We start from the raw sequence: 27,761 nt of genomic DNA, 5'->3' as shown, positions 1-27,761 counted from the left end.
ACCAGATTATGAAGGACAACACAGCCGTCAAGTTGGAACGGGTAGAAGGATATCGTAGGCGCCGGAGTAGCCGAAATAAGAACCTTAACAAGTCAACTAATAGAATTGAAATTAAAATCATTATATAATTATCTTATTCATCGACATACTGAACTAAATAATAAACTTTGTCATACACATGCATAAAAGGATACGTCAGAATGTCAAGTTCAATCCAATCTAAAGTTGCGTTCTCAAATAATTGAGTAGGCTAGACACAGGACTAAATAGGCAATATATCAGTTATAGATCGTAAACTTCGAGGTACATGTGATGCCTACCTGCGTTATTTCGTTTCTAGCATAGCTTCAATAGTAAGTCACGGTAAGTGCAAACGCTAAATCGTCGAATACATACCGAAGCAAGGAATATACTAGAATAAACATGGTTTAGAAAGGTGGGCCGGCAGGCGCATTTATAAAATTTGATTCAGATTACAGAAAATCGTACAAAATCCGTAACTCCAATCGAGGGATGCAAATTTTTTCCCGGTGACAGAACGCAGTAACTGCGGGAGGTTGACGTAAAAAGGCTGCGCAAAATATTGACATGGTTTCGCTTACAAGAAGTTCGAAACATTGCATCGCTCGGAAGTTTGATGACAGTAGTAAACGCATAACAGAATAAAAAATAAATGCATCTAGTTCGCTGCACGGAAGGTAAAAGACAATGTTGTCTTGATACTGCACCCTCTCACGATTTTCCGTGTTCAATTACTGAGCTCGAACGGGATGGCTACGTCGTACCGCTTTCAAATGTCACCTGGGCGCTGGAAACTGTGTCGTCACAACGGAATCAACCCGTCAATTCGTTGGTTAACGTTTCTCTGGCTGCGACAGAGGAGACGGAACAACAACGTGACACTTTTGGCAAAATAGTCTATGTCGAATGATAAATATAAGTACTACGCTAGCATTCGCGACGCGGAAGATTGAATTGAAAGGATTACAAATTCCGTTAACGATATAGTGATACTGTCTACGAACACCGCGCGATAATATAAACACTGCAATATCATTTGTATCGCAGAAAATCGAAAATGTAAATGCGCTCTAAATATGATGTGGCCTCAAAGCAAAGTCGAAATTGTGAAAAACATTTTTGGCGCAAGTTATTGCGGCTAAAGGGTATTCACGAAATGTACAATTCCACTCGGTATATCTTTGTGGTACCGGGGCCACGCGTAATCGCTCACATTCTCGACGGGATCTAACAAGTCACGCAGACAACCGACAAGTATGTACTGTAGATATCCCATCTCCACTTCAATTTTAGACCACATCATAAGTAGAGCGAAACGTCCCTTCAACAGTAATGACACTGTCAATTTTGTCGACTGGCGACCATTTCTGTAAATGAATCGAATAAATACTATACTGCAACTACGCCCACGCTGGACCGGAGGACCAGTCTTTAGGTGTTCCTCAGAAGGTGTCGTCAAAACCCGAGGAATTTCCCGCCGTATTTGTATTAAGACCCGACCTTGTTGATCTCCCATAACTGTGTAAGCTTTGCGGGGTCGCAAAGCGACAGAAACACAGTATGGATCGTGTCGCTTCGATCCAGGCATTTCCCGGTGGGCGTGTGAATCAACGACTTCTTCTCCTGTAATTCATGATCATTATTTCAATACAAGAGCCAATAAGATATACCCCAGCGATTGGCCTGCCCATCCAGCTTCTGGGACGATATGGACTTTGTTTGTCACAAATAGATTACACAGCTATAGACTACATATTGGCCAGGCGCTTGATATTACTATACTCACAAACAGGATAGCAAACACATGTCTGCAGCGTAAACAAAGTAACGACCTCAGCTTAGCAAACGCGCTGAAGGGTTCACGAAACATAGCATTTGAAAGCATCGGCCTAAACGAGGTGTCCTGTGGCGTAGCCAGACGGGGGGAGAAGGAAGGAGCACGTTTACACGGCCCATTTCCTTCTTCTAATAACTAGAGCTGGGCACAGTATCACTCATTATGACGTCAAACCAGTATGAATGATGCGGAAACTTCAAATATGTACCTTTTATGCGACCACAAATAATATAATGCCAGTTCTGCATCACATTAAAGATTATGGCATTTTTACGACCGTGCCTATTTGCTTGCACTTCGTGACAATACTGAGGATTGATCACGACGTGGGTAGCTGTACAAGATGTTTGTTTCGATGCGACCAACCGAAGTTCACATCCTTCCGCAGTGGAAAATAATATCGAAACTACAATTCACGTTGAAAGATTAACTCTTTGGGGCGGAGATCATAAAGTTAGCTGATCCGGAAGAATACTAATCGTCTGAATCAAAACTGCTAATCGCGACGCACGCAGTTCGATAAGGTTACAGCGATGATTACTCGAGGTGCCCCGAGTTTTCAATCAAGTGGCGTTATCTGTTGCTTCATAATCGGAAAACACGTTCCTCACTGTCGGTTGTCAATTTGTTGAATGAAACGGCAGCCTGCTGATGAAGATATTTATTTATCATCATCGCGAAATGGAAGTCGTGCGTGATCAGAACGGTACAGCGCAGAAATGGATCAGAGAATATTGATAGATATATTGCTCTGCAATGGTGTGTACAATTCGTTGATTACCGGATTGTTTGATGAAGCCATTACCTAGGAGACAATCGTCACGGCCATTATTGGAAATATTGCCGTGTATAGGGATGTTACGCAGAGTACACAGTTTTTACAGAAAACCAGTTACCTATAGTTTGTTCCGGCTTGTTAAATCAGGAGATATCAAGTAACTTTATGCGCTGCGATCAACCATTTTCCTTAATCCTGGGTTGTTAAATCCTAATGAATACGTTTCATTACACTCAGCCCGATTGATAACTCGCATCGTGACCGCGCGATTCCACTCACGTCGTCATGATGCCACTCCTTGTGCTGCGTCGTGTCGCAATGCACCAGCGTGATCTTGTCGGAAAACCTGGATTGTGTGGTCACGCACTGGTCGTACTGCGCCAGCTGGTTCGATTCAGACAGGCGGAATAGCTGGTTGCCGCCCATCCTGTGACAGTAGTAGTACTCGAGCACCCCGTCGCCGTTTTTGTGGCCCATACTGTCCAGGCAGTTGTCGGTCCCGATCGCCCGGACCTGAAGGGAACGGCGCGAAATCACGCCACGCACGGGATATTCGAAACCGAGATTTGAATCACGAATAGTTCGATTCTAATCATATCTGGTTCGGTGCTGATTCGAATTGCGACTGGGTCGTCTCGAATCCGGGCGGGCAATACGAATCACCGATGTTCGATTCGGTTCGGATGGAAGATTCGAAACAGTAATTCAAAATGAATTCGAACCACGAAAGTTTGATTCGAATCATAACGGGTTCGGTTCGAACCAAGACAAAGATGTGAATCACGAATAGTTCGATTCGTATCATCGCTGGTTCTAATTGCTATTGCTTCGGTTCTAATCTGGACGGGAACTTCCAATTCTAACTCAATTAGAATCACGACTGTTCGATCCGAATCACGGCCGATTCGATTATATTCCTCATCACAACGCATACACATCGCAGCATTGTGACTAAAACAAGGGAAGCGTAGAAACACGTCAACTTATATCGTCGTGACCCGACAGTTAAAACAACTAATTTAGTACTTTATATCTGTATTCTAACGACTAATCTTTGCACGAATGTATACAACTTGTCAATTCCATAATTTGCGAATAAAGACGTTGCTAGAATAGAACTCCAGTGATCCGTAATGGTACTGCAATAGGTATCATGTATAGGCACGATAACGAATCACTACACTGAAAAACAAAGGTATGGCTTCGGAGGTAACGTTGATGCATGATTTGTCTAGCCCGGCCCGCGACCCCAAATCGAGTTTGACACCGCTGATGTAGGACATTGCATATTCCCATAGGGCATAGGGCGAGAGCGGTTTTTGATTGACAGCTCGCAATAACCGTGTCGACAGACGAATCCCTTACAAAGTGAACACAACACAATACAAATGCGCGAGCGGTATGACTCGGGTATTTTACGGTTCTATACCAATACCGAGAAAACCATTACCGAGAATGGACACCACCGAGAACGTCATTACCGAGAATGGACATTACCGAGAATGGACATTACCGAGAATGGTCATTACCGAGAACGGACACCACCGAGAATGGACATTACCGAGAATGGCCAATGTCAAGAATATAGCTTACTGGGACTGACCTTGTCGAGAAATTTATACCTGAGCATCGATACCGAGTGTGACAACGCCGTGATGCACTCACACGACCTGTACACATGCATAACATGCCTGCATTGCATATATTGCATTCTCGGTAATGTCCATTCTCGGTGGTGTCCATTCTCGGTAATGTCCATTCTCTGTGATGTCCATTCTCGGTAATGTCCATTTTCGGTGGTGTCCATTCTCGGTAATGGCATTCTCGGTAATGGTTTTCTCGGTATTGACCGGACACCGTATTTTACAGTCCCGTCAGTCTCTCGCTCAAAAACAGTGATTCGATTCGCGCGATGATATTCGACTCGATGTCGCCAATTCCGAATTCGACTTACAAGCGCCGCTGCCGTGTATTTTTGTAATCAAAAGCGTGACGCGTCGGCCACAAATTTCAAGATTTATCAAGTACCATCTGCGTTTTGCTAGTAGCTGTTTAGCTTTTTCCGAGATTAGCAGACACGGTATACTGGCAGACTGGAACAACTAATGCCGGCAATCCAATTATAATCATTTGCCAACTGTTTCTGCGCTTCCCTTTTAATTCTAATATAATTTCTGGTTTCGTTAAAAATGCTTCAGTAGAACTGTATAGTGCAAAACAAGCCAAGCGTAGTGTACAGACGCTTGCAATTCTCGTGCCCGTGAGATTTGATATGAACTGAAATTGATGGTTTGTTGTACCTCTCTCTTAATTCGGAACTTATTGAAATTTCAAAGTGTTCGAATTCAGTAATCTAAATTCTAATCGAACAGCGACCGGCATTAAGAACAAACCTAACATGACACAAAGACAATTCGAAAACGCCAACAACGGCGCACGCGTACAAACCTCGCCCCATTCTTTATTTTTCGCCGGCAGAGGATAATGTTGCGGTATGTCGTAAGCGATGTTCTCCATGAACCACTTGAAACTTTTACACTTATTGTCGCGACGAAACTTCACCTGGCAACGAAACAATCGCGCACGATGACGACGTCACGATCGAAAACGAAACTCAGCGCGACAATGGTAATTCACCTGCGCGGATATGTCCCCGTACGGCATGTTGATGGTTTCGGGCCGGCTGGCGTAGAAGTAGTCCTTGTACTCGTCCCACCAGGTCTCCACGACCCGAATGTAATTCTGCGTACGGAGTCTTTGTCAGTGTGTGTTTACGTAATGCACCAAAACACAGATAAGGACTGAAGCGTTGCAGTTAAGCTAAATCAGATCAAAGTCGCGAAGTCGTGGCGAGATAGCGTGTAGCAGTGGTCGGGAACCTATGGCTCGCAAGCCATATATGGCTCTTTTGGGCATAAGATATGGCTCCTTGCGAAAAATCTTCATCACGACCTGTATAATTATTCTTGTGGCAGTATCCAATTAACTATGTTTAACAATAATCAGTATCGCTAATTATGACGCCACACAGAGTAAATACAAAGTTCGAAAAACGAGAGAACCTTAGCCTGGAAGTGGGCCGTGCTACAAGTCGGGGCAGTAACGGAATCAAAAAAATAAGAATATCGCCCTGGTGTAAATGACCATTGTAGTCGACAAAGCACCATGGGTACCGCAAACAACAGATCAAAGTCGCTATTGATATCTTGAGAAAATGAAGTTTCGTTGAAGTAGGCACGTCATAAAAAATTCGAATCATCTTTTCCTCGTATATTAGCCACTTCACAAGCATTGCCACGCGAAATAGCGCACCGAGCCTGATATTACTTCAACTTTTTCGGAGTACTAAAGTAGGTTTAGTCTGATTTCATTACTTACTCATGTGGTTAAGATTCCAGACTGCTTCCACTTCAGTTTACATTTGTTTACGCAAAACTATAGACCTAGAATACATTTATTTTTATTTACACGGAAATCGCTACTTGTAAATTAGAAATTTGCGACGTTACTACTCCTACTTGAGTACCGAGGATGACTTCATTCACTATCACTGCTTGAAATGTGGAAAATTGAAAGACCAAACTACGAAATTTTTTGCTCGACTGCACTCGATCCAATTTCAACACGACGATATGGCCCCGCGCCTTCCCATCAATTTTCGATAAAGTAAAGGCGGACTTCTTGAAATTCGATATCGCTTACCCTCAAACTCGGGTTGGCCGGAACGTAATCCGGCGGAGGGTTGCCGCTCCACCCCGGAAGACGGTACACATGTCCGACTCGGGAACACGGCACGAACAGCACCTCGCCGCCGCACATCCAGATCTAAACAGCAGACATTTCGGGATGACACATTCAAATGTTCGGGTTCAAAGAGCCAGAATTCCAGCAACCTCAAGGGCGGAGATCATAAAGTTAGCTGATCCGGGAGAATACTAATCATGTGATTAAAAACTGCTAATTGGGACGCATTTTAGGCGGAGATCATAAAGTTAGCTGATCCGGCAGAATGCTAATCGCGACGCATAAAGTCGGATAAGGTTACGCGCGATGATTACTCGCGGTGTCCCGAGTTTTCAATCAAGTGGTGTTGCATCATAATGCGAAAACGCGTTATTAGCTGTCAGTTGCCAATTTGTTGAATGAAATGGCAGCGCGCTGATAAAGATACAGCGACTGTAATTGATACAAGTATTATCATCGCGACCTGAAAGTCGCGTGTAATCAGTACGGTACAGCGAAGAAACGGTTTACAGAATATTGATATCGCTCTGCAATGGTGGGTATACAAAATTCGTTGATAGTTTGGTGAAGCCATTACCTTGGAGACTGTCGTCACGGTCATTATCGGAGATATCTGCGCGCAGGAATGTTACAGTGTACGCAGTTTTTACAGATAACTAGTTATCTATAATTTGTTCCGGTTTGTTAAATCAGGAGGTAAAAACTAACTTAACGCGCTGCGATCAACCGGGTTACTTCATCCTGGGTTGTTAAATCCTGACGAACGCGATAATCGACTTTATTGATCATCCAACTTTATGGTCTCTGCCCTTAGACTGGCGGAGGTATTTCGTCTTTGAAATCGAATTCAAGCAAAATTTTAATACTTTGCCTAAAATTCCACTTTCAACTAGGACTGGACATAATGATTTGAGAACGTGAATCCTAATAGAGTATTAATTGCAATGATTAAAGCAGAAGAGTTAGAGACCATTTTTGCGATTACCAAAATCATACAGTCCTCATCACTAACAGTTATATTATCAACGAAAATTATAGTTTCGATACATTTTTCCCGGCGTGGAAGCCTTGAAAGCCAAATTGTTGGCATCACAGCATCGGAATCGTGCAATACAAAGCTACGCAGCACGCATGTTAACGGAAATGACAATTCTGTGATCAACTGAGACTCTCTGAGAGAATTGTCACGAAGTGCAATGAAATGGGTATGGTCGAAAAAGATTGCATCGCAATCTCAATAAAACAAACAAATTTTGTTTGTGGTCGCTAAAAAGTAAATTTCAATAAAAAAATATTCGAATTTCCAAATTATCCATATTATTATGACGTCGTAATACTATACGCTCGAAGCCTAGCACGTGATTTGGAATCGAATCGCAAAGGTACTCGATTTTTCCCAGCTTAAAGTTTGATTGAAGTTTTTATTGTTTGTTGCCAGCATTGCTACAACATTAAACTTTAAACTTTCAGTGGCATTTGATTGTCCTCGGTAGATCGCCGACGGTGACGCGCATAATGATGAGATGACGTCATCGACCCATATTTCATCAGAATGTCGGCTTTAAACAGCGATGTGTTCGCAAAAAATCCCGTGAAATATGTCGGGGCAGGCTACCGAATAAGTTATGTCGTAATGACCTGATCTTTCGCCCATCATTGAAAGACTTGCGTGCTACTAAAATATGAAAAAGTCGTGAATATTATGGATCACGTATAATTCCCGAAAATAGCATACAGCAACTGGATAGGATCTTTGAACAGCAAAAGCGATCAGTAAGTACGATTGCAAACAACGAATCTGACTGCAGGACCATACAGAAACAATCGTATACCTTGTAGGACAGCTCAAAATTTTCGCCGCCCCAAATCTCCAACCCGGGGTCGTAGAGGCCGATTTCGAAGAAATAATCTCTCTCGATCGCAAACAGACCACCGGCCATCGCAGGGGACCTAAAACAAAGGGGGTCGAATAATTAATAAGAGTGACCGCAAGGCATATGTATTTCCACAGCGGAATGGAGTCACAAAACTGGGGCAACCCGAAAGTAAACAAGCCTCCGTCATATTATCTGATTCATTACCGCCAGAAACTAGCGCGACGCGACAAAGTCACTTATTTAATTGCAAATTCCAGGAACTGCAGCTTGTCGCATTTGCGTACTGCGATCTCACAAATGGGAGAAAGTGTTTTATAAAACGCCAGCTAGACTTGACGACAATATAGATCACGCAGTCGCGCGAACTGCAATAAAATGTTACGAAGGCGCATCACCACATAATTTCTGTTGGAAGAAATGCAGGCCGTGTCGATGAACAAGAAAATCGCAACTGCGTTTCAAACTGTACGTGACTTGACAACAGTCCGATTGCGTGGTGAACATGGTAATTACGCGAGATGCATTTCAAAATACCACTGTTTCCCACTCACGGCCGGAGGTTATGAAACTAGATACGCGAAAGCGGAAGGTCGACATCCCAGTCAGCGCCAGACAAAAGCATAACACAAACGTGTCAGTAACCAGATCTCGTATTCACTGCAACTTATCGGCAACAACACATCTTTCCCCGCTCAGACGCCTCGTATAGTCTCTCGCATCGCGAGATTTGCCCGTATAAGGTAAAAGGTAGTCGTCACGCGCTGGCAACGCTTGGTGTGATATAAATTGAAAAATACGGACGCACACACACGGCCGCGGCTCGCGCCTGCGGCACACACGCTCGCGCGTCCAACACAGGGGCAATTGATAAAATTAGCAAGATAACGTAGCTAGCTTTCGCGCGGACGCGCTCGGGACTTACTACTCAACTGGCTGCAGTGAGGCCTACGCGGTAATAATAAGTAGCGATCATAACCGTGGTTTCTTCAGGATAACGAGTGCCAAAATCGATATGTTCGCGAAGCCAAACAACGCGACTGAAGCAGTTTCGTAGAACTTACATTACGAACGATGTTGTCATCATAAATACAGCCAGTGAACTATGTTGTCGATAATACAGGATTAATAGCGAGGGTTGAATTGAACGATTGGTAGTAAGCAGAATGTAACGCAAGTCGTAGATCATTCCAAAATATATGAACGGCGGGTCAAAGCCATATTGCGATAACACAGGTTACGCTACGGCAGCGTTGTCCGGCATGTTTTTAGTGTATTTCAATTAAGTCAGGTCTTCGAGAGTCGCGTTTACGGCGAAATTAACGGTAGAGATACTCCGGCCGTATAGACTTTACACGTCAACAGCGCTGTATGCGAAGTCTTGCCCAAACAAGGCCGTATTTTGAGAATGAGTCATAGGCGCGCGCTGCCAATTCCATTGCGAGGCGAAAGGTGAATTACAATATTTCGCAACAATCGCGCCAACGAGAAACAATGAAACGGTAATGGATAGACCGGAAACGGAAAGACATTCAGGATTACCAGTACTGATTAATATCATTTGGCTGGGGATTTTACGCATTCAGATTTCGCTTTACGATACAATATAGATTATTATCCAAGCGACGCAAACTTTCGATCATCAACGTTACAAACAAGTCTAAACGATATAATCTGATTTGGCCACCATTCCATTCATTCAGTTTATTAACAATTTCATCGATTCAAATCACAATAAGAACGCGATACAGAGAGAAGATACTGCTGTTTTGGCTTAGAACAAAGTAAATATGATGCATGCACTAGGCACGCACAGTGCAGTAACAGGAGATAACAAAAGCATCAGCGACGAAATGAAGTGTCGTAGTGGAAGACAATATGTTCTGTATAATGTCCGGTAATCTCCAGCGCCGACAAGTAGACTATTCATTCTGCAAAATCCGCTTGTATTTTGACTCAAATGTGTATTGTGTTCGTGAGTTCAGATTTTGTTACATCATATTATTATTTATCATCCATGGCGGGCGGCACCGGCAGCCCGCAAAACCAGCCCACGGATCTAACCGTGAAATCGAAAAAAGACGACTCGGACGACCTCAAAGCCTACGACTACGGGAGCACCGGCGAAGGCCGCAAGTCGCACTTCAAGTTCAAGAGCGACATGGCCGCGTACTACGCAACTTTCGACAAGCCGTGCGATCTCACAAACAAGTCTTCCGTGATACAGTCCACAGAAGGAGCTATCCGACACGCCATGTCCGCGATAGCGCAGACGCTAAGCCAGCAGACGCAGCCCGCGGCTAACACAGACAATCCGTCTCGACGCACGCCGTCTGACGAAGAAGTATTCGCATATTCCGCGGCCCGAATACAAAACGCGCGCGCGGACGCGAGACCTCGAATACACGAACTTGAATTACCTAAACGGACCTACGTGTCGACACGGCCTAGCTCTACTACTCCTTTAGAGCCTAAAAGCGCAGCATCGTTTTTCAACGACAAAGCATACTTGTATTTAAAAGCAGCACGACAGCACCCGATTCAAACAACTCCCAGCGATACAGAAAGCAAAAACTTTGCGGAAGACCGCACGAACTGGAGAGCGTCGACACTGGACCGTCCGCAGTACTTGGACTTGAGAAACGTAACGGACATGTCGCCGGACAGTGGTCTCGGCTCGGCGACTCCTTTATTTGGGTCTACGCCGCATTCGATGTCCGGATCGACTACGTCTCCGGAAACGCCGAGCGGGTCGAATAAATCGGGGAAAAGAAGGAAGAGGAAATATGGCCCCGGACGGGGTTGGAAGTTTCACGACTTGTCGAACGACGGCGGCTCCAATCGGAAAAGGGTGTACGCTCAGAACAAACTCGAAAACGGCGTTCTTCAGGTAAACAACGTTTATTTGCAGTTTTTGTAATCGCACAACAGAGCTGTTTCAATGAAAAAAGTGGCACAAAAATTACCAGTGACATGATAATGTTGATATCACAGATTTATGCAGAGGTTGTCTAAGTAGTCTTTGTTGGTACTCGAGTCAAAGTATGTCGCAAATTACTACTCGCATAGAAGTAGCAATGTGCAAGTAAAGAAGTTAGTATTCTAGGCCTTGTTTTGCCTATAAAAACGAGAAAACTGCAAATTAAAAAGAATTATTTCTCAATTGTGCACAGTCACTGATATTTGGGTTAACCCAAAAAGCGAAACGCTATACAGAATTGCAGATTAGTCCGGTAGAGGTAGATTTGCGTCGTGGATTTCTTGAGATTGAGAACACGGGGCATTGAATTTCCAATATTCTGAATTTTCTTACATATAAAATATCGGCCTTCATAAACCAATATCGATAATCGGGAAAGTTCCAAATATCGCCCTCGATAATTGCTCGACCTCCAGTTTGTATATCCTCATCCTCAAGTTACACGAATTATTATCAATTCTTATCAGTTATCGAGGTGATAGAGGCGACAAATACCAAGCAGACGTTGCAGTCCACCGCAAACTTTCATGTACCATCAAGTCCATGAACCGTAATTCCAAATTCCACAAGTAACTGGTGATCTAATTTCGGGACTGATTAAAATTCAATATTTCCACAGCGCTTTCAAGAGCACGTCTGCGTGAAGTCCGTCTCCGGTCCAGACGGAGTAAAGGACAAATTCATCGTCGTGGAACCGAGCGAAATACACGATTGTGACTTGATCAAAGCCGGTACAGCGTTGCGAGTTATATTCGACAAAGACGCGGGGACATACAAACTGCAGGTATATATACCCTACTGCTCGCTACACATCGCAAGCATTACTGCTGCGAACTGCAAAACAATATGCAACCCATGCAGACATGCAACGATAGACCCGACATTTTCAAGTCTTTGTGAGCAAAGAATATTGAAAAGAAGGTAGTGCCATCATTTACATACTTGCATGAGGAAGATTCATCTACGCACTTCTGTGCAGTTATTACAGTAAAATTACGTAATGCGGCCCGAGGCACTTGTCTGTGAAGAAAGCATTCCTAACTGACAGCATTATCTTCATGCCTCATCAAACAACAATACCACATAACTCACATAGAAATTTTAGGTAATCGTATGGTAAATAACTCTGCGTGATGTTATTGAGAATTGCATGGGAATTTTGCGATCCTTACCAGATTTTACCTACTCTTGAGGAAGGGCTGTTGAGCTACCCATGCGATGTTATTGAGAATTGCATGGAAAATTTATGATAAATTCTTTCCAGATATTACCGTTCACTCTTGAAGAAGGGCCGTTGAGCGACCACGACAAAGTACTGCAAGCAATATCCAAGATGCTCGGTTTCAACAACGAAGTGTTGTGCCCCAACGCGTTCAAAGCATTGACCAAAGCAGGCAGCAGACTTGTCATGGGTGACATTGTGGAAGAATCGCGGTCCTACACGCCCCCGTCTGCATTCGACAGGGTTTTGGACAGCGCCACGTCTCCCATGAACTTGTTCACGCCGAAATCGGATGGTAAAATGAGCAAAGGAAGTACGCCAACAGACCTACCGAAGCCTGCCAAGTCATCGGCGCACCAGAGAGACGCGTTGCTTTGGTCGTTGAATAACGAGCTCAAAAAGTATAACACGGCGATGGCAGACGCAGCAGCTGCCGGAAGGCAGACTTGTTTAATGTGGCACACGCCTCAGATGGGACTTCCACCAGGCAAAAAGAAATACGTCCCGGTATCCAAGTACTGCGCCAACTGCCGGGTTCTGTCCGGTCCACAGGCCAGCGGCCACACATGATACTACACACACAGGGCTACGGCCTCGATACTACACACACAGGGCTACGGCCTCCCTATTTATGACATATAAACAAACTGCCGGTCAACAGGACAATACTGCCAGGTTCTCTGTTGAGCCCCACTGTTTTTCAGACCTGGGAAAAGCGTGTCGAAGTGATAATGAAGCTCCGATTGATACATTGTTACCGGACTTCGGATGTTATCAATCAACTGTTGCTACTGTGATTATTTTCACGTTCCTGTGTTGGTGCTGTGGTTTTATAAAGCATTACAGTTTGAAATACAGTTCTTAACTTTGAAATGGTGATCGAGTGGACTCCAGGATGGCATCCTTGATATGAACGTAAGCAGAGGTGGCTAAGCACTTGTGGTTTATGGTGTACTCTACTGCATGGTGTACTCAACTGCTTTATCAATAAATAGTATCTAGGGTGCATGCCTGCTGGTTTCATGTAAAAAAAAAATTGACAGCACTTCTGTGTTCCTGGAGTTTCAAGGTTGCTGATTACAACTATCACATTAGTTTTGACAGATTGGCTCTAGTTTAAAAGATACTTATGCCCTAAAAATGCTTAAAATTACTATACCCCCTTTACCCCTGAAGATTTCACTTGGTAGCAAGTAAATCGAACCATTTTCTACTTTTATACTGCACATAAATAGATAATTGACTATGAAGAACCCTCACGTCGTCCTTAGTTATTCCATCAATATTGCCATTGTTTGTCAAAAAAGCCGTTTGTCAAGCCTAAAAATTGCACCTTTACACAACAGAAACGTATTTTCTCCAGTACCAAATGGTCATTCTACCATAATGAGGAGCAAACAGCAATCAAATTTGTCCTTAGAAAGCTTAACTACAATACTCATATGCGTCACATCTCTCTCGACTTGTAAATGGATATTTTTCGGCTGAGCCAACAAAGTGGGATTCCTAGTATCCCTATCAAAAGAGAAGTTTAAACCTGGTATCTTTGATGGACCTCAGTTACCGATACGGATGAAATATTCCAATTTCATATCAAGAGAAAGAGCTCAGTGCATGGAATTTCTTCTAGGATGTTGTAAATAAAACTCTTTGGAAGATCACAAAGCACCCAACTACAAACAGTTGGCCCGGAAATTGGTATCTGCATATGAAAATCTTGGAGCAGACATGAGCATCAAAGTTCACTTCCTGTTCAGGCATTTTGATATATTTCCTGATCAGCTTGTTGATTAGAGGGAATAGCAAGGGGAAAGCTTCCTCCAAGACATATAAGTGAAAGATGAAATGAATATATTGTGGCTGACTATTGCTGGAACCTTTTGCAAAACTGCAGTAAATTGATTACAAGCGAAATTCGTACAAGAAACAATTTTTTTTCACGATAAATTATTAATATCATATTTCAGCAGATTATTTAGAATTTACAATAGGTGGTTGACGTAAAACTGATTGAATTACTGTAACGTTATTTGAGTATCTATGTAAATTCTCATACTCATATATATGATTGGAGTTTATTTATGCAGCACATGATATCCGTGAAAGTCCCAACTATGATAAATCATAAATATGATGCTGCTGCTGCTGTATTTTGATTTAAAACAGTCTTCAGTGTGTAGAAATGACAAGTAGATTGAATTTCTGAACTTTATAGTACGACTGAGCCGACTTTTTATCCAGCCCATACAGCTAAAATATGAGATTTTAGTCAAAATTCCCAAATGGATTATCTCCAAAAGTAGAGCCAATTTTAAAAAACTAAGGCCATACTCGGAATCAATGCCCTTCGAAATCTCCAAAACCACTCTTACTTTGTCCACCTAAAAATATGTGTCTGCTAAATGTTTCTTGGATGAAATGAGCTCTAATAGCTCTAATCAGTGCGTAGCCTAATGGCAATACAACAATATTCAAGTCAATCATGGTTCAGTCCGTTATACATTGATTCGATGTTGATACAGAACACTGCAAAGCCGGACTGGTGAGCTCTAATACACCAAAGGCCAGAGTGTTACACTGTTGCTGCCTACCAGTAATCCACCTCATAAAATGATATTTCTTCCAAAATGTGTACTCACACAACGAAAAAACAGCACAACCTACCTGTAGGGCTCGGTTTTGTGAGCTCGGCGGTTGATTTCTTCTTTGGTGATCGGCACTCTTTTCCAGAGCATACTCCAGTCCCAAGCTCCCCTGGCAAACCCATCGAGATTCCCGCCCGCTTGGCTCGTGAATGTATAATCGCGTCCGTTAATGACGTCAATCAGCGGCACAGTGGAGACCTTCCTGTGAGGCGATGAAATAAGTCAAGATCGTTGCCAGAGCATAATTTACATTCGTAATTCTTCTGGATTGGTGCAGTTTACATGTCTTAAACAACAGGCAACATGATGTGTTGTGCGCAAAGACCACGGAAAAGTCTATTTTTTAATTTTGAACCCGTTACTAAATCAAGATGCGAATTGCAACTAATACTTTCTAAATCTATTTCAATTACTTAATAGAGTACATTTCCATATCTTCAACCTCAATTTCTGATATTAGCAATTCTGACCAGGCCTTGAAATTACACAGGTCTACTTGCATACCACCAGCGAGGCAGTGACTATCTGTGAACGTGTTGGCTGAATTCTTTCCACAGACCTCAACAGTCAATCAAGTATCAAATAGAGACTCATCAATTTATCCTTGTGAGCTCACGGCGAGCTTCTTCGCACCTGAGATCAAAAAAAAATCTGAAGACGGTCAGCACCGTCTCAAAGTAACTCTACTTCTTTGGATAACTAATAGGTTTTGCTTCTCACCCGAGGTGATTGAGGTAGTCAGCAATCTCAGCATTGCTAATCAAGTAGAAGTAGAAGATATACCGGAAATCTCAACCTCAATTACAAGGTACAAGTATACAAAACTACTTCGACTAGAGGCAGAAAGTGAGAGGTCTCAAAAGTACTTGAATAGTTTCAAAAAGTAGAATTAGTTGAGAAATCCCGTACTTTTGCAAGTCAATCAGAGGTGGCTGGTTTTGAATTTAATGAAGCGCCATCACGGAAAATTGTAAAATGACAATGCAAATACCTAGGTGAACTTTCTTCTGCTATTCTGTTCTCGTAATATAGAAGCTATTTCAGTTGTCATGACAATTTCACTCGTAATGATGCAAACTTATCAGAAAAACGATCTTCTACTTAACAAAAGTGAAGAGTGTACCTTTAGGTAGAAGTGGGAGTAGTCTAAAAGCTTATTCACTTGAATAAGTAGTGCAAAAAGGCAAAGCCCATTTGAGTACTTTGCATAATGCCTTGTCCAACCTACTTCTTCAACTATTTACCAGAGTAATTTAGTATACATACCTTCATTTTCTACTGCTGCTCAAGCTGTTGCAGCATGTCTCAAAAATTGTCACTTCTACTTGTAACTGGCATTCCAGTAGGCATTATTTCTGCTTGTACTCGAGTATCATTAATGACTACAAGAGAATCTTTAGATCTGGGGTTCTTAAACTGGAGTCCTATGACCTCTTATAGGTCTGCGTATTAAGGGGTCCGTGAAAAGGCAATACGTCACCAAGAAAGTACAAAAACATATCCTTTGGGATTGGAAATGACATCGCGAGTTGGACTGTGACTCCTTGTCTAGTCCTTAGTTATCTTATTTTAGACATGTAATAGTTGAGCTTGATGTGACAACTTCCCAGTCACCAGCTTCTGAAAATTTAGGGTAAGCGCAACCGCCCACAAAACTTGAAGGGGTCGGCGATTAAAAAAGTTCAAGAACTCCTGCTCTAGATCAGTGCTTCCCGAACGGTGGGTCGCGGAATTTTTGAAATGTTACAGTTTCCTATTCGTTATGCCAAGCACCTTATCTTCTCACGATTAGACGAGCAAATACACGTTCTCATCTTCTAAATTGAATTGTTTTCGAGCCCATAATCGCCACGTATCCTTATTTGTGCTGGCAATAATTAATGGACAGATTTTCGGGACAGTCATTTTGATTGGAGCGCGAAATTGGACAGTGTGTTATTATGCGTGGTATTGATTCTTGTCCACATTATGCATGGCGAGAAAGCGTGGTGCTCCACAGCTGCAACACGAATAGGTTGCACGTTCGAGTACGGCCAAGGACGACTCACGTGTTGGAGGTTAATCCAGGCTCCCCCTCGCCATCTGATCTCCGTAAACGGTGTCTTAAATAAGTCTAGAAGTGGGTCGTGCCGTGATACAAGTCGGCAGCTATGGCATCATGTTAAAGAATATCGGCCTGGTGTAAATGACCATCCCAGTCGAAAAACCCCACGAATACCACAAAAAAACCAACGCACTGCGAGGTGAGTTACGTTTTCATTAGTTGTCACATCTCATGGTGAGTCGCACAATGAAATTTGGATGAAAAGTGGGTCGCGAACAGAAAAAGGTCGGGGAGCACTGCTCTAGATAATCTTCACTACACATCCAGCAAAAAGGCCATCTGGCATCAATGTTCAACAGACCTGTTCAAAGCTATCGGAGTAATAAGAGGAGGCAGCCAGTTATAACCGACTTCGCAGTGAGCGTCCAGATAAAGCAAGATCTTCCCTTTCACGGCCTTTTCGGCGCCGATACTTCTTGCTCGAATCAAGCCTTCCCGACGCTCGTTACGGAACAGTTTCACGATCCCGTTCCATCTGGAAATGTAGTCTTCCAATTTCTGCTTCAGGTGCTCTGATAAAAGATAATATTTCACCTATCTACATTTGTCATCGGAACAGAGGTCAAACCCTTTTTTAAAACAGGTCACGTCAGCATGACGGATAGACCAGTGGTTTTCAACCGCCAGCCTGTGTCAGATTTCCTATTGGTGCGGCAAATGGCCCGTGGACATATGAGCATGCGACTCTTTGGCAGGCGACAATTGGGCATGCGACACATGAGCATGCGGGTTAAATTACAGGTTAGGGGTGGATAAGGGTTGGATTTATTGTTGGGTTAGGGTTAGGATATGTATAAGGGTTAATTTCAGGGCTATGTTTTGGGTTAAGGTAAGTTTTTGGGTTATTAAGTCACATGCTGAAGTGACGCATACTCAAGTGTCCCATGCTGAACTGTCGTTTTCCATTGTGTTGCATGCTCATATGTTGGGCAACCCCAGCAAATATATCACAATTTTATGTGGTAATTGCAAAATACAAGCAGTTGGAGGAAACATCAAATTTTAAATTGATTAGGAAATTCGGACATATTTTTATGCATTGCGTTGCAATACAGGGTTTATGGTCTACTTTGAACTTAGCGTACATCACAACGCCGCAATTGTTCTACCAAACTATTTCCAATCTTTACTATGTAGCCTCATGATGCATATAATGACCACACCCGCTCTAAAAGTTAACCTATTTCATGTGTATAAACATGAGCTCAGCTGAACTATTTCGACCTTAATATTGGAAAGTTACGCTATCGCGAATGTTAATTGTTAGATCGAACTTTTCGCAATTCAGCTCAATTAATTATCTGAATTTGAAGCTATATGTATTTCAATGCCTTCAGCACTTGAGACTACCGCGAGTTGAGTAGCCTACAGTGTGAATAACATGAAATAAAGTAACAAAAAGTGAATATAACTGGAGCGTCTATTGAAATGATGCGTAAATGTAGAGTGAGCCTTATCTTGAGTAATTATTCCAATGAGAGTCATAACATCAGAAATTTCTCACGATGAAACACCGATTCTGTGTCGCAGTTAATATTCACAAATCATATGGAACATTTATACGTGAAATGTAAACGGTAGCCCACCTTTGTTGCTCCGGTCGTCAATCATCACAACTTCTGCAAGTAGACTTGCAGGCGTGAAATTAACCACAGAGTGGACCGTCCTTACTAGAGTCGACCATCCTTCATTGTGGAAGACAATAATAACGCTCACTGTGGGCAGATCTTTTTCTGGAGCGTAGCTCCAGTGTTTACACCTTCAAATAAAAAAAGCATTTTAATCAAGTACCGTACGGTACACTAGGAATGGTGTGAACGTGAGGCTCGCGTTCTGTGTGTGAACCTTAAAATTTTAGAGGTGCACGTCCACAAACGAACCTTGGTAGGTTCTGCACTGTGCACCTTTTTCGTATAATACAATTTTTCACGTCATTATAACATCTTTTATTTGCTTCATGTTGTAATGTTCATGTTGGTCGAAATATTCAGCATCCTGTTTGTGAATATTTAGTAACTCTCTGCTGTGACCTCGACCCCCAATCACGCATCAAGAATGAAATACACTACATGTAGGTAGTCAGCGAATGATGCTTATTCAACCAATCAATACAATGTATATAAAGAATACATCGTCTAATGTAAAAAATCTAGCAGGCGTACGGGATCCGTCTTGATTTGATATGTTCATTGAATCATAAAATTCAAATCCATGAGATTAGGGTGTTGGCTACTGTATAACTTGGTTATGAGGGTAATATCGGAAGCCAGCATAGATACCCGTTTACACTCTTCTCAATATCAATGTAGCAATAGTCAGACTCCAAATACATTGTCCGGCGTGGCCTGAACCGTTAAGGCGTAAGCTTATATTCCCTTGCAAGTCGTTGTCGAAATTGTTGGCTAAGAGACGGAAGATTTTGTTTTATGGAATTAACATGGCATTTGATTGCCCAAGTTGATACATTTGGAGATGTTCAAAAAGTCAGCCTGTACTTTGACATTTTGGCATAATGTGGCCTCAGTCGTCGCCGGGTATCTTGTATGTTACTTAACTGAAATGTAGGGTTGGAATTAGCAATATGACGTCATGTGACGTCATAGGTACACGTTCGCACAGAACTAGGGATGGTGTGAACCCCTAAAAGGTTCAGGTTCGTGTGAACTCGAACCTTTTTGAACGCGAACGTGAACCTTATGACGTCACGTGACTTTATATTGCTAATTCTATTTCTGCTTTTCAGTGAAGTGATATTAAAATGTACCTAGCGACGACTCAGGCCAAATTATGCAACAATGCTGAATTACATGCTTGCATTTTAAACGCATTTTAATGAATCAACTGGACCAATTGAATGCTATAATAACATCAATATCTTCCATCGCTCTGCCAACAGTTTAGACGAGGACTTGCAAGGGAATATAAGCTTACGCCTTAACGGTCTAGGACAGACCGGACTATGTATTCGGCGTCTGACTATTGCTACAATGACATTGAGCAGAATGTTAACGGGTTTCTATACTTGCTACCGACATTACCCAAAAAATAAGTTTTACAGTAGCCAACACCTCAATCACAAGGATTTGTTTTTATGATACAGTTAACATATCAAATCAAGATAGATCCCGTACGCCTGCTAGATTTTTTACGTTAGACAACGATGTATTCTTTACATCAATTTCACAGATTATTTGAATAAGCATCATTCGCTGACATCCCAGATGTAGAGTAGCCTATTTCATTCTTGATGTTGTGTGATTGCAGGTCAAGCTCACAACAGAGAGTCACCAAATATTCACGAACGGAAAGTGGAATATTTTGAACAAACTATTGTAACAAATCAACTAAATTGTTTGAGATTGGTATGGTGCATGCTTGTGTAGTGTTGCATTATTATGATGTCAGTGTCATGCGGAGAGTTGTCCGAAGTTGACATGCAAAGAATTTCAACCAAAGCTGTTAAAATGGCGTGAAAAATTGTAATATATGAAAAAGGTTCACAGTGCAGAACCTACCAAGGTTCGTTTGTGAACGTGAACGTCTAAATTCCTGAGGTTCACACACAGAACGTGAACGTGAACCTCACGTTCACACCATCCCTACACAGAACCTTCCAAAAAGGTTCACGTTCACACGAACCTGAACCTTTCAGAGGTTCACACCATCCCCACGTTATACCGTGAAGATCCAAGAAATTCACAACTGCATTTTCAAAATCCCATTTCTATTGTACAAAGTTACGGCCTCGGGCACTTCAGAACACAGTCACAATGGTAAAAGAAAACCATAGGAGCAGGTCTACATTAGTACATTAATGGGGGTAAATAGCCATTATCCCACATTATACTTTCAATTTTAAGAGCACAGTGTCGGGTTGCGAAACAAAATGGACCGAGTAGTTTTTAGCAATGATCTTGACAAAATCAAGGCGACAAAGGATTACAATGCATCAAATACCTATCATCACTAGATGATTTTGAAAGGGCATATTCTTGGTCAGTACTATATATCATTACAGTGCAGGTCTTGGCCAGTATTACAGTATGCGTGCTAGCCGTAAACAATGCGTCTGACTTCATGATACAGCCCATTGGTCTGTTCAAAGCAAGAGTTGAAACCTGATGCGTAGCCTTTACATCACAGTATGTTAACACACTAGATTGCAGTGGAGTTTGCAATGGAGTGAAAGATACGTATCTCATCTAGCTGCAAAAGCAGGTCTAACCCGAAACATTCCTTACAAGTATCACTAAACCAGGGGTCTCAAACACTCGACCCGGGTCGAAAGCAAGTACAACAATTCAATTCAAATATTTAAATATGTGATTATTTTCCACTTCTACATAGTAAATGACAATTTCATGATGGGTGCAGAATGTCATTCTGCAAGGTCTCGTCAAATATGGCCTACTTCCCTACTTTTAAAGACATTGAAGACCAGTATATTTATTACTGCGGCCGCGACATCATCAAAATCAAGGAAATCGGTCCGCGAGCAAATTTGAGTTCAAGACTCCTGCACCAGACCATAGCCAAATCCGAGGTGTTAAAAACCAAAGCTGGAGCAGGATCGCAAGCCAATTTGTTGAAGCTTTTAGTTCCTATTTAAAAGGGATGCAATTACAAGCTTTCCACCAAATGAAGCCGATAGCCGGAATCCCATTGATAAAAATAAATTTGATCGACCATTCAACATCAACTTTCCACGTACTTTTGACTTCAACGAGGAACACAGTGCATCATGTCCCGGGTTGTGACATTCATTTTTCGCTCTTATGCACATGTTGACTAAACCAATATCAAAAAGCAGGGCCTTTGGTGAAACCGTTCGGGACAAGATGTTAAAAAGCAGTACCGGAAATTGGGATAAGCCTACGTTGTGGCATCACAGTATAATTTCACAATCTATCAAGATTTCCGTGTTACCCATTTTTGGAAGGAGGAAGTTTGCTATAAAATGACATGGAAATACACATATACTCACTCTTGATGCCTCAAGTCCTTCGGATAACGATCCAAGGATATTTTATCGCTGTTAACCATATTGAAGCCAAATTCCTTTATGGCTGCATCGACAGCGGGTTGTTCTTGTGAAGTGTGGGACACCTTCACGCCATACTCTCCCGGACCGGTACGCGCGGGTAAGTCTGTTGGCTCGTAATTACCCGGTATTCTCCAATTTAGGACAGGTTGGAATTTATCCAAACTCTCGTCTTTGTCCCAATCAGAATCCTTTGGAGCAGGGACGATTTGCATCGGATTTTTTTTCTCAAACCTTTTCACAACCCCGTTTTTCATATCCACTTCCACCCCGGCAATGTTTGGAAAGTCGATATTTGACCCAAATTTACTTTTCGGTTTTCCATCGGAGTCAAGCAGCTCGTCAAATAAGACGCCTTGCCTCTTCGGAGGTCTCTGTGAAACGAGGATTGACTGAGTCAATGATTGACGGCATTATTAGAAAGTTAGCTTTCATAACACAATCCCTTGCAAATATACGAATATTATAATTGAAAGACTTCTTTGGTAGCTACGTCTTGCCAGGAGTTACTGAAGGGATTCAAACAGATTATAAAGTGTAAAAAATATAGAAAAGACATTACAATCAAAATTCCACACCATGAAGCGTGCCTGCAAAACTTCAGTTATCAATAGGGCGTTTTTTTTTTTGACCAGAAAAAAAGAAAATTTTGACCAAATTTTGACCTAACGTATGCAAATTAGGTGTTTTTCCACATAATGTTAAAATTGTACCACTTATCTTCATTTCTGGTTGGAACTGACTGTCCTAACGAAGTAGTTTGGCCTGAAAAAACGTTTTTGGCTTAGCAACAGGCAACTTTTTACATGAAAAAATACACTATTTTAACGAAATCTGGCCCTTTGAGTTACAATATGTATTATGGTAGAAATAATTAAAATATTTTGTAGTACAACGAGAGATACTTTCCTACATTCTTGGGTAGAAAGTGCACGTCCTTACTAAGAAGCTTGCCAAGGATGTTCAACAGCAGGAGTTGTTGGCTGACAACACTCAAGTTGTGAGTACAGTGCCGGTGCTGGTGACACACTGTGTTGCTTCATTCTGACAATGTTGTCTACATCACAATTTTTCATCATGCGCTTCTTAATATAAGAATGATGCAATACACAAGAAGTCTTTCTTCAGTTAGGATATTGCGGTACGTTGACCATAATACCATAATACCATGTCTACCTATTATTTGTTTTATTTGACCGTTTATGATTCAGAATGGGCAGACGATTAGCCGTTTACAACGGTAGACCTATAAAATAGGCTAAAAGCGGTAAAATATCAAATTATAAGTTCACCGACAGTGCAAAATCTACGATACAAACAAAATGTAGAAGTCAAAATTTTTTTGATTTATGAAAAATTCTGACAAATTTTGACCTAACGCTACAATTTTGACAAAATTTGGACAAATTTTGACATGTCAAAAAAAAACGCCCTAGTTATCAAGTAAAGCATGACTGAGAAAAATGTATAGAGTCCCACCATATAGCAACTGAATTAAATGCAGTGAGGTTGGGGCAGATAGATGTAGCCTACTGTACACCGATGCGCATTGACCATAAGAGGAGCTATCAAATAGCGTGATCTGTAGTCATGGGGAACATTCCTTCATGTGGCATATCTGCGGTGTATCGAAGGAAGAAGAATCATTTAATATGATGTCATAGCACAATAAGTTATGGTTCAAGCTTCAAGCAGGCTACAGAATCTCTGCATGAAAGCTTCACAATACATTCCCGGTAGAGGAATTTCCAAGGCAATAGCCCCTATTGTACCAAAATGTCAGCCGGACAGACCAGGGTGAAGTTAGCCCTCAACGATTTTGCCCTCAAAGTAAAAATTACCAACTAATATACTCACGACAGCATGAATCCAAAGGATCACCATTTTTGAAATATCGACCATGATCGGTCCATTTTAAACGCCACACGTAGTATTTTCATGAAATCAAACCAATGCATTGGCCTGCAACTAACCCAGAATGATAATACTTCAGGGATTGATCATGGTAATTCAACCTTGACCTAACCTAATATATTTAGCTTGGCGTAACATACACGATCTGCACATCCCTCTGGTTACTGATGCCACCATTATATTTTTTATAATTAAAATGAGCGCTCTACAATGGAAAAATAAAGAGCGTCGAATCTTGAAATCAGAACGAATAAAACTAATACCTAGCACACTAACCACACACCGAATATTGACTTCTGACGGCAACCTAATAGGGCCAAGATCCGAGGATGAAGATTCTCTGTTTACACAAATTAACATGATCGCTCTGCAGTGGAAGAAATAAAGAGCGTCGAATCTTGAATTCAGAACGAATAAAACTATTACCTAGCACACTAACCACACACTGAGTCTTGACTTCTGACAGCAACCTAATAGGGCCAAGATCCGAGGATGAAGATTCTCTGTTTACACAAATTAACACGATCGCTCTGCAGTGGAAGAAATAAAGAGCGTCGAATCTTGAAATCAGAACGAATAAAACTAATACCTAGCACACTAACCACACACCGAGTATTGACTTCTGACAGCAACCTAATAGGGCCAAGATCCGAGGATGAAGATTCTCTGTTTAGACAAATTAACATGATCGCTCTACAGTGGAAAAAATAAAGAGCGTCGAATCTTGAAATCAGAACGAATAAAACTAATACCTAGCACACTAATCACACACCGAGTCTTGACTTCTGACGGCAACCTGATAGGGCCAAGATCCGAGGATGAAGATTCTCTGTTTACACAAATTAATATGATCGCTCTACAGGGGAAGAAATAAAGAGCGTCGAATCTTGAATTCAGAACTAATAAAACTATTACCTAGCACACTAATCACACACCGAGACTTGACTTCTTACAGCAACCTAATAGGACCAAGATCCGAGGATGAAGATTCTCTGTTAAGACAAATAAACATGATTGCTCTGCAGTGGAAGAAATAAAGAGCGTCGTATCTTGAATTCAGAACGAATAAAACTATTACCTAGCACACTAATCACACACTGAGTCTTGACTTCTGACACCAACCTAATAGGGCCAAGATCCGAGGATGAAGATTCACTGTTCACACAAATTAACATGATCGCTCTGCAGTGGAAAAAATAAAGAGCGTCGAACCTTGAAATCAAAACGAATAAAACTATTACCTAGCACACTAATCACACACCGAGTCTTGACTTCTGACGGCAACCTAATAGGGTCAAGATCCGAGGATGAAGATTCTCTGTTTAGACAAATTAACATGATTGCTCTGCAGTGGAAGAAATAAAGAGCGTCGAATCTTGAATTCAGAACGAATAAAACTATTACCTAGCACAGTAATCACACACTGAGTCTTGACTTCTGACACCAACCTAATAGAGCCAAGATACGAGGATGAAGATTCTCTGTTTACACAAATTAACATGATCGCTCTGCAGTGGAAAAAATAAAGAGCGTCGAATCTTGAAATCAGAACGAATCAAACTATTACCTAGCACACTAATCACACACCGAGTCTTGACTTCTGACGGCAACCTAATAGGGCCAAGATCCGAGGCTGAAGATTCTCTGTTTACACAAATTAACATGATCGCTCTGCAGTGGAAGAAATAATGAGCGTCGAATCTTGAAATCAGAACGAATAAAACTATTACCTAGCACACTAATCACACACCGAGTCTTGACTTCTGACGGCAACCTAATAGGGTCAAGATCCGAGGATGAAGATTCTCTGTTAAGACAAATTAACATGATCGCTCTGCAGTGGAAGAAATAAAGAGCGTCGAATCTTGAAATCAGAACGAATAAAACTATTACCTAGCACACTAATCACACACCGAGTCTTGACTTCTGACGGCAACCTAATAGGGTCAAGATCCGAGGATGAAGATTCTCTGTTAAGACAAATTAACATGATCGCTCTGCAGTGGAAGAAATACAGAGCGTCGAATCTTGAATTCAGAACGAATAAAACTATTACCTAGCACACTAATCACACACCGAGTCTTGACTTCTGACAGCAACCTAATAGGGCCAAGATCCGAGGATGAAGATTCTCTGTTTAGACAAAGAAGATAACAGAGTATTGGGATGGAGTCCTGGAATGAAGACCTAAAGATAACATCGGTGTATGAAAAAGTCAGTTTCTCTTTATTTTTGCTGTGCAATGATGCGTGTAATGTAAATATAATCTTATGGACGCAGAAACGTTTGCTATAGGCTACTCTGCGAGCAAATCGAAAAGCAGCCAGCAAATTATAAAGACAGATTTCTCCCGATTGTGAATTGTTTGTTTACAGTCGTGTAATGAGCGGTCTTGGAATCTAGGTGAATAGCAAATAGCCTATGAAAATAAATATAAAAAAATCCATGATCTGGTAAAGTGACAGAACGAGAAAACATCACTCTTTGCATTAGGATCAATACAATGACATATATCCGTTTTCTGAAACATCATTCGAGAAACAATTCCGATGCAACCATCAGCCGCACTGACCCAGATACCCATGCTACTGTTTCATTTTGCGATGCGCGATATATGGGCCACTCGAGCGATAATCCAATTACACAGTTCGGGAGAACGTTATCATTTCCAGTAAATAAAACAATACTCAGTCGTACATGTTAATTTGTGTAAACAGAGAATCTTCATCCCCGGATCTTGGCCCTATTAGGTTGCTGTCAGAAGTCAAGACTCGGTGTGTGATTAGTGTGCTAGGTAAAAGTTTCATTCGTTCTGATTTCAAGATTCGACCCTCTTTATTTCTTTCACTGTAGAGCGATCATGTTAATTTGTGGTGGCATCAGTAACCATAGGGATATGCACATCGTGTTTGCTACGTCAAGCGAAATATATAAGGTTATGTCAAGGTTGAATTACCATAATCAACCCTTAAAATATTATCATTCTTGGTTTGCTGTAGGCCAATCCTTTGGTTTGATATCATGAAAATACTACCTGTGGCGTTTGAAATTTACCGATCATGGTCGATATTTCAAAAATTGTGATCCTTTGGATTCATGCTGTCGTGAGTATGTTAGTTGGTAATTTTTACTTTGAGGGCAAAATCGTTGAGGGCTAACTTCACCCTGGTGCCGGACAGCTCATCACTGGAACACACCAGCTGGAATGGATTCTAGATTATAGAATACAGGTATAGGGTTTCGGCATGATTCGTTAAGTTAGATAATACAATATTACGCTGCAGTGTAAGTAATGAATTGTCCAATCCCACTTACTTGCACAGATATGGTCCCAGATGCATATAGATGGTAAATGCCGTAAATAGCGCAACAGAAGCAAATACCCTTAATAGCGCTTGACGGGCGAAAGCGCATGATGCCTCGTCTTCGAGAAGTATTCTTGAGTTAATTACTGAATCTTCCGAATTGCGCACAACGTAAATGCCTCACCAGTTCGCCACAGAGAGCAGACAGACCTGACTTTCAATTCGTCTTTTCAAGCCAATGTACTGTACAGCAAATCCGAAAACCCGCATCCGTGAACGGCGATGCGTTGCAAATG

At 41.8% G+C, this 27,761-nt stretch overlaps 2 protein-coding genes across 2 annotated transcripts; one reads left to right on the top strand and one right to left on the bottom strand.

The window, feature by feature from the left end:
* Window positions 1-105: 105 nt before the first annotated feature.
* LOC145456702 (N-acetylgalactosaminyltransferase 7-like) lies at window positions 106-27,761 on the bottom strand. Its single transcript, XM_080334804.1, has 11 exons — window positions 27,476-27,761; window positions 22,190-22,620; window positions 18,792-18,964; window positions 17,507-17,717; window positions 15,121-15,303; window positions 8,213-8,330; window positions 6,339-6,461; window positions 5,274-5,378; window positions 5,085-5,198; window positions 2,916-3,149; window positions 106-1,644 (listed from the first exon to the last, which is right to left on the bottom strand). Exons 1-11 carry the CDS (start codon window positions 27,572-27,574, stop codon window positions 1,510-1,512), a joined length of 1,926 nt encoding a protein of 641 aa, XP_080190930.1. The 5' UTR covers window positions 27,575-27,761; the 3' UTR covers window positions 106-1,509.
* On the top strand, window positions 9,117-13,061 carry LOC145456703 (uncharacterized). Its single transcript, XM_080334805.1, has 3 exons — window positions 9,117-11,144; window positions 11,854-12,018; window positions 12,499-13,061. The coding sequence occupies exons 1-3, from the start codon at window positions 10,215-10,217 to the stop codon at window positions 13,024-13,026; spliced, it is 1,623 nt and encodes a 540-aa protein (XP_080190931.1). The 5' UTR covers window positions 9,117-10,214; the 3' UTR covers window positions 13,027-13,061.

The sequence above is a fragment of the Botryllus schlosseri genome, chromosome 15, assembly GCF_051294905.1.
Source record: "Botryllus schlosseri isolate E-star chromosome 15, Bs_hap1, whole genome shotgun sequence".
Taxonomy (NCBI): domain Eukaryota; kingdom Metazoa; phylum Chordata; class Ascidiacea; order Stolidobranchia; family Styelidae; genus Botryllus; species Botryllus schlosseri.
This window is presented reverse-complemented; position numbering and strand designations above follow the sequence as displayed.

What these genes read in the sequence shown, in the direction of transcription:
- LOC145456703 (XM_080334805.1), top strand. Translation starts at nt 10,215, where the DNA reads ATGTGTATTGTGTTCGTGAGTTCAGATTTTGTTACATCATATTATTAT. An exon ending in TCGAAAACGGCGTTCTTCAG is followed by an intron (nt 11,145 to 11,853) that starts GTAAACAACGTT and finishes ATATTTCCACAG; the next exon opens with CGCTTTCAAGAGCACGTCTG. An exon ending in CGGGGACATACAAACTGCAG is followed by an intron (nt 12,019 to 12,498) that starts GTATATATACCC and finishes AATTCTTTCCAG; the next exon opens with ATATTACCGTTCACTCTTGA.
- LOC145456702 (XM_080334804.1), bottom strand. Translation starts at nt 27,574, where the DNA reads ATGCGCTTTCGCCCGTCAAGCGCTATTAAGGGTATTTGCTTCTGTTGC. An exon ending in CTGGGACCATATCTGTGCAA is followed by an intron (nt 22,621 to 27,475) that starts GTAAGTGGGATT and finishes CTCGTTTCACAG; the next exon opens with AGACCTCCGAAGAGGCAAGG. An exon ending in ATTTTGAGCTGTCCTACAAG is followed by an intron (nt 6,462 to 8,212) that starts GTATACGATTGT and finishes TCTGCTGTTTAG; the next exon opens with ATCTGGATGTGCGGCGGCGA.